General features: G+C 45.8%; 2 protein-coding genes across 4 annotated transcripts in view; one reads left to right on the top strand and one right to left on the bottom strand.

The window, feature by feature from the left end:
- Positions 1–7,500, bottom strand: part of stx18 (syntaxin 18) — a 293,868-nt gene that overhangs the window by 159,563 nt on the left and 126,805 nt on the right. The gene's annotated exons all lie outside the window — the stretch shown is intronic.
- LOC132109343 (WD repeat-containing protein 1-like) overlaps positions 1–7,500 on the top strand; it is a 138,037-nt gene that overhangs the window by 5,662 nt on the left and 124,875 nt on the right. For both annotated transcript variants that reach the window (XM_059515348.1, XM_059515347.1), the window contains exons 2-9: positions 3,742–3,863; positions 4,309–4,399; positions 4,516–4,663; positions 5,606–5,786; positions 6,075–6,152; positions 6,495–6,575; positions 6,644–6,877; positions 7,025–7,117. In XM_059515348.1, coding sequence (XP_059371331.1) covers positions 3,742–3,863; positions 4,309–4,399; positions 4,516–4,663; positions 5,606–5,786; positions 6,075–6,152; positions 6,495–6,575; positions 6,644–6,877; positions 7,025–7,117 — 1,028 coding nt within the window. The remainder of the gene's footprint in view (positions 1–3,741; positions 3,864–4,308; positions 4,400–4,515; positions 4,664–5,605; positions 5,787–6,074; positions 6,153–6,494; positions 6,576–6,643; positions 6,878–7,024; positions 7,118–7,500) is intronic.

Raw genomic sequence — 7,500 nt, 5'->3', positions numbered from 1 at the left:
TAATTTTGTATTCCCTAAAATACTTCCTAATAGCTTTTTAAAATTGTGTGTTCTGAAACCATAAACGTTCTCTTAAATTCTTAATTAAATTTATCAGAATCAGAATCAGAAAGAGCTTTATTGCCAAGTATGCTTGCGCATACAAGGAATTTGTTTTAGTGACATAAGCTTCCAGTAAACAGAGACAACAACACACGGAAAAAAAAAAAAATTTACGGGAGAATTACAAATTGGCAAATAAATAAGTGTATAAACAATTGTGCTATAAATGATAATGGAATAGGATTGAGTGAGATGCAGGAATGTTCTAGGATGGAGGGGTAACAAATAAATATAAGGATATTGCACATTTTTGCATAAGTTTAAGTGGGAAACATTTAACTGTTCATGAGGTAGATTGCCTGGGGGAAGAAACTATTCTTGTGCCTTGCTGTTCTGGTATTTGCGGCTCTGAGGCGCCGGCCAGATGGAAAAAGTTCAAAGATGGGGTGACTTGGATGTGAGGGATCCAGAGTGATTTTCTGAGTCCTTTTCCTCACTCTGGATGTGTACAGTTCTTGGAGGGTGGGCAGGGGAGCACCAATAATCCTTTCAGCAGTCCGAACAGTTCTCTGTAGTCTTCTGATATCTGATTTTGTAGCTGAACCAAACCAGACAGTAATTGAAGTACACAGGACTGACTCAATGACGGCTGAGTAGAACTGTTTCAGCAGCTCCTGTGGCAGGTTAAACTTCCTCAGCTGGCGAAGGAAGTACAACCTTTGTTGGGCTTTTTTCACAATGGAGCCAATGTGATTGTCCCACTTCAGGTCCTGAGAGATGGTGGTTCCCAGGAATCTGAATGACTCCACTGCAGTCACAGTGCTGTTCATGATGGTGAGTGGGGAAAGTGCAGGGGGGTTTCTCCTAAAGTCCACAGTCATCTCCACTGTTTTGAGCGTGTTCAGCTCCAGGTTGTTAAGACTGCACCAGACAGCCAGCTGCTCAACCTCCTGTCTGTAAGCAGACTCGTCACCGTCCTGGATGAGGCCGATGACTGTAGTGTCGTCTGCAAACTTCAGGAGCTTGACAGAGGGGTCTTTAGAGGTGCAGTCGTTGGTGTACAGGGAGAAGAGCAGAGGGGAGAGAACACATCCCTGAGGGGCACCAGTGTTGGTGGAGCAGCTGTTTGACATGAATTTCCCCAGTCTCACTAACTGTTGCCTATCTGTCAGAAAGCTGGTGATCCACTGACAGATAGAGCTAGGAACAGAGAGCTGGGTCAGTTTGGTCTGGATGGTTGTTGGGATGATGGTGTTGAAAGCCGAACTAAAGTCCACAAACAGGATCCTCACATAAGTCCCTGTTTTGTCCAGATGTTGCAGGATGAAGTGCAATCCCATGTTGATTGCATCATCCACGGACCTGTTTGCTCGGTACGCAAACTGCAGGGGGTCCAGTGATGTCCTTCAGATAAGCCAGAACCAGTTTTTCAAACGACTTCATGACGACAGACGTTAGAGCCACAGGTCTGTAGTCGTTAAATCCTGTTATCTTGGGTTTCTTTGGAATGGGGATTATGGTTGAGCGTTTGAAGCAGGAAGGCACTTCACACAACTCCAGAGATCTGTTGAAGATCTGTGAAAAGATGGGGGCCAGCTGGTCAGCACAGGTTTTCAGACAGGCTGGTGTAGCGCCATCTGGGCCTGGTGCTTTTCTTCTTTTGTTTTTCTTGAAGACCTGGCGCACATCATCTTCACAGATTTGAAGAGCAGGAGGTATGGAGAGGGGGATTGCAGGAGGTGTTAATGGTTGTGTAGGGAGATGGTCAGAGTGGGTGTTGGGGGTTTCAAATCTACAATAAAACTCATTCAGGTCGTTAGCAAGTCGTTGATTAGCCTCAGTGCAAGGGGATGGTGTCTTGTAGTTTGTGATGGCTCTCAGTCCTCTCCAAACTGAAGTAGAGTCGTTGGAAGTAAACTGGTCTTCCAACTTTTTAGCGTAGGTCTTTTTAGCCGCTCTAATCTCTTTGTTCAGTGTGTTCCTGGCCTGATTGTACAAGACCCTGTCCCCATTTCTGTAGGCATCCTCTTTGGCCTGACGAAGGTGTCTGAGTTTTACTGTAAACCATGGCTTATCATTGTTGAATGTTAAATAAGTCCTGGTAGGAATGCATATATCCTCACAGAAACTAATATAGGATGTTACAGTCTCTGTGAGTTCGTCCAGATCGGTGGTAGCAGCTTCAAAAACGCTCCAGTCTGTGATGTCAAAACAAGATTGTAAATCCTGCTCTGTTTCGCTGGTCCATCTCTTCACAGTCTTTACTACAGGTTTAGCAGATTTAAGTTTCTGCTTGTAGGTCGGTATAAGATGAACCAGACAGTGATCAGAACGTCCCAAAGCTGCTCGTGGAACAGAGTGAAATGCATCCTTTATTGTTGTGTAACAGTGATCCAATATATTACTGTCTCTGGTGGGACAGGTAACATGCTGTCTGTATTTTGGCAGTTCACGGGAGAGATTGGCTTTATTAAAGTCCCCAAGAATGATTAAAACAGAGTCCGGGTGTTGTTGTTCTGTGTCTGTGATCTGCTCAGCGAGTTTCTGTAAAACTGAGCTCACATGCGCTTGAGGTGGAATGTAAACACTAACCAGAATGAGCGAGTGAAACTCCCGCGGCGAATAGAACGGCTTGCAGTTGATAAACTGCGTTTCTAGATCAGGACAGCACATCTTCTTTAACACAGTTACATCTGTACACCACCGTTCATTGATGTAAAAGCATGTCCCGCCGCCGCGCGATTTCCCCGTTGATTCTGCGTCGCGATCCGATCTAAACAGCTGAAAGCCCGGCAGATGGAGCGCGCTGTCCGGTATGCCGTCATTCAGCCAAGTTTCCGTGAAACACAGAGCAGCAGAGTGAGAGAAATCCTTATTTGTCCGAGAGAGCAGAAGGAGTTCGTCCGTTTTGTTGGGTAGAGAGTGGAGATTTGCGAGATGGATGCTAGGCAACGGCGTTCGAAATCCGCGCTTCCTGAGTCTGACGAGCGCTCCCGCTCGCTTTCCCCGTCTGCGCGTCCTGAAGCGCTTGATCAGCGCCGCTGCTCCTCCGATAACAATGTTCAGTAAAACGTCTGTATAATAGAAATCCGGAAAAATATCATGTGGTGTGTTCTGCCGAATGTTCAGCAGTTCATCCCTGGTGAAACTGATCGTGTTTGTTAAACAAAAAACAGGAAAAACGAACAAAAACAGTACAAACACTGGAGAGCCAAGCACTGAAGCAGCCATGTGCGGCGCCATCTTGGATTTGTATCTACTTTACTACTTTTTGTATGGATCTACTTTTTGTATGGATTTGTATTTACTTTACATTTAAGCATTTAGAGTTTAAGCAAAGCAACTTACAAAAGAGGAACAAATGCAAATTAATTTATGTTTCATATATTAAGAATTACAAAACTCAAACTTGCATATAATGTATTTAGCAACTGAACAGAAACTGATTAACTAACTTTCTGACTTCCCTTAACTGCATTCCCCACTGTTTTTGTCTCATGCCATTTTCCTCCTTAATCAAATAGTTTCTGGGAAATGATGTTAATGTTGTTCAATAAAAATAACTGATGCTTGATGATTGGAGGCAGTGTGTAAACATGATGGGACGTCCTATTTATTTTTTAATGTTCAACGCTTTTGGACAAAATTTTGGACCTTTAGGATTCATCTTTAGAATTGTATGTTTTCTCTCGTCCGCAGAGAGCGTGTTCGCCAGCCTTCCTCTCATGGAAAGGGGCGTGGCCAAGGTCCTGGGCGGAGACCCCAAAGGGAACAACTTCCTGTACACCAACGGCAAGAGTGTGATCATCAGGAACATCGAGGTGAGACGCCAGGAATATCTGTGCTTCAGCGATCAGACAAAACATGTTTGAACACTTATGTTATTGTGGAAAAACTGTATTAATTGTGCAGCCCTACGCCAAATCCAATGTTTTCCCACAGACACGCCCACTTCAAGAAAATTAATAGTTCTAAATTATATTGTAGTTGTATATGCAAATTAGTTCATTGCAAATGCATTTTTGCATTAATTTGAAGAAGTTCACTGTTAATACAGACACTGTTCTGAACCTTAAGGACACTCATGATGTTTGTGTGTTCAGCTCATAAACATGATCTTTGTGACTCGACTTGAATGCATCATTGCTGATGTGATTCACTGAGTGTTTCTGGTGTTCGTGCATGTATAGAGTGAGTTACCATGTTTACATCAGAGCACACATACGGCGTATTGAGTGGTTTTAACAGTGTCTGTCTCTCCTCCAGAACCCAGCGATCGCAGATGTCTACACCGAGCATCCTCATCAGGTTATCGTGGCCAAATACGCTCCCAGTGGATTCTACATCGCATCTGGGGGTGAGTTCTGCTCCGTCTGAGCTCTGAGGTCCGCTCCGTGTGTTCCTGCGGTTCTTGAGTGTGTGTGTGTGTGTGTGTGTGTGTGTGTGTGTGCGCGCGTGTCTGCGTCTGCACAGATGTGTCGGGGAAGATCCGTATCTGGGACACGACGCAGAAGGAGCACCTGCTGAAGTACGAGTACCAGCCCTTCGGAGGGAAGATCAAAGACATCGCTTGGACCGAAGACAGCAAGAGGATCGCCGTGGTGGGGGAGGGGCGAGAGAAGTGAGTGACAGCTGCAGGCCACACCCACTGCACAGGCCACGCCCCTGTCCTCTGCAGTGTTGAGAGTAACACATCACTTTTAAAAGGAAGTTTCCCAGCTCTTCTGATGTGTGTGTGTGTCTCTGTGTGTGTGTCTCTGTGTGTGTGTGTGTGTGTCTCTGTGTGTGTCTCTGTGTGTGTGTGTGTGTGTGTGTGTGTGTGTGTGTGTGTGTGTGTGTGTGTGTGTGTGTCTGTGTGTGTGTGTGTGTGTGTCTCTGTGTGTGTGTGTGTGTGTGTGTGTGTGTCTGTGTGTGTGTGTCTGTGTGTGTGTGTGTGTGTGTCTGTGTGTGTGTGTGTGTGTGTCTGTCTGTGTGTGTGTGTGTGTGTGTGTGTGTGTGTGTCTGTGTGTGTGTGTGTGTGTGTGTGTGTGTCTGTGTGTTTGTGTGTGTGTGTGTCTGTGTGTGTGTGTGTGTGTGTGTGTGTGTGTCTCTCTGTGTGTGTGTGTGTGTCTGTCTGTGTGTGTGTGTGTGTGTGTCTCTGTGTGTGTGTGTGTGTGTGTGTGTGTCTCTGTGTGTGTATGTGTGTGTGTGTCTCTGTGTGTGTGTCTCTGTGTGTGTGTGTGTCTCTCTGTCTGTGTGTGTGTGTGTGTGTGTGTGTGTGTGTGTGTCTCTCTGTGTGTGTGTGTGTGTGTGTCTGTCTGTGTGTGTGTGTGTGTGTGTGTGTGTCTGTGTGTGTGTGTGTGTCTGTCTGTGTGTGTGTGTGTGTGTGTCTCTGTGTGTGTGTGTGTGTGTCTGTCTGTGTGTGTGTGTGTGTGTGTGTGTCTGTGTGTGTGTGTGTGTCTGTGTGTGTGTGTGTGTGTGTCTCTGTGTGTGTGTGTGTGTGTGTGTGTGTCTCTGTGTGTGTGTGTGTGTGTGTGTCTCTGTGTGTGTGTCTCTGTGTGTGTGTGTGTGTGTGTGTGTGCAGGTTCGGGGCGGTGTTCCTCTGGGATTCGGGCTCGTCGGTCGGAGAGATCGTGGGTCACAGTAAGATCATCAACAGTGTGGACCTCAAGCAGACGCGTCCGTATCGTCTGGTGACGGGCAGTGATGACGCCTGCACCACCTTCCTGGAGGGACCACCCTTCAAGTTCAAGTGCACCATCAGTGTAAGTGTTTTACATTACTCCATACACAGCAGTTCACACACACACTGTAGTGTAGAGTATAGTGACTCTTCTCGAAATGATCTCCGTTTGAGAAAGACTCCTCCTTCTGTAATGTCTGTACGTTATAAGAGACGTTAAAAATGTCTTTGTGCTCTTTTAAACTAGAGTTGTGTGAATCTCTGAAGCGTCTCACAACTGCTCATGAGCACGGTAGATTGCATAAAAAACAAGGCTTGCAAAGAGATGAATGCTGTGTGTGTGTGTGTGTGTGTGTGTGTGTGTGCGCAGGATCACAGTCGCTTCGTGAACTGTGTGCGGTTCTCTCCGGACGGGAATCGCTACTCTTCGGCTGGAGCTGACGGACAGGTGAGGGTTCATCCTGATTCACATCGGGTCAGCTCTCAGGAACATCTCCTGAAGTGCATCAGCACAGGCTGGAACTATTTGGTTATCAAAAATGTCATTGCAATTTATTTCTTTAAAATTTAAAAGCTTTGTTTGTTTGGTTTAAAGAGCTTCAAGTTTGTTGTTCTTGTTTGTAGGGTTTCACAACTTAATAATATTGTGATTATATGTCATTAATAATATCATCATCATCATCATCAATCATATACAATTAATTCTGTCATCAATAACATCATAATCATTGTCCTCAATATTGTTGAGCTCTTATTCTGCAGTTCACCCCTGTTTCTGTGTCCTGTTCAGATCTTCCTGTATGATGGTAAGACTGGAGACAAGCTGGGCTCTCTGGGAGGAGAGAAGGCTCACGAGGGAGGCATTTATGCTGTGAGTGTTCGTCAGAGCATGCTGTGACGTGTGAGGATGAGGATGATGATGATGATGCTCTTCCTCAGGTCAGCTGGAGTCCTGACAGCACACAGCTGATCTCAGCGTCAGGTGATAAGACGGTCAAACTGTGGGACGTGGGCAGCGGGACGGCGGTCACCACCTTTAACCTGGGCTCAGGTGTTCTGGACCAGCAGCTGGGCTGTTTGTGGCAGAAGAACCACCTGCTCAGCGTCTCTCTGTCTGGATACATCAACTACCTGGACAGGAACAACCCTGACCGGCCGCTGCGCACCATCAAGGTGAGACGGGGTCAGCAGGGGTCAGATCTGAGCTGCTCCAGGTCAGCAGAGTGACGCTGTCATTACCGTGTCATTACCGTGTCATGGCCGTGTCATTGCCGTGTCATGGCCGTGTCTTTACCGTGTCTTTACCGTGTATCTACTCAGGGTCACTCCAAATCCATCCAGTGTGTGACGGTCCATAAGACAGACGGCCGGTCCACCATCTACTCGGGCAGCCAGGACGGACACATTAATATCCTTCAGTGATGAGCGAGCCGACATTATTCAATATGTCCCTCACTTGCAATAAACAAACAAAATGCATGAAGTAGTACAGGAGAGAGCAGTTAGAGTGACACCAATGCTGAGTGTGTGTGGCCAAAATATATTCTTATACAGTGCTGGCCAAAATGATCAGAAGACTCGTGTTTTAAGCAGCTAAAATGGTTTAAGCCAGTTTGGAAACACACTACAGCAAAAGGTGGAAATAAATGACTTCAAACCATTTTTAGCTGCTGGAAATACTATTGTTCTGATCATTTTTTCCGCCATTTGTACTTCCACAAGATATAGTTCATCAATATTATGAGCAATTGTAGCTGTTTTCCCGAATATCAGCGTGTTTGCAAATGTGATTTTAT

The sequence above is a fragment of the Carassius carassius genome, chromosome 29 (genome assembly GCF_963082965.1).
Source record: "Carassius carassius chromosome 29, fCarCar2.1, whole genome shotgun sequence".
NCBI lineage: Eukaryota > Metazoa > Chordata > Actinopteri > Cypriniformes > Cyprinidae > Carassius > Carassius carassius.
This window is presented reverse-complemented; position numbering and strand designations above follow the sequence as displayed.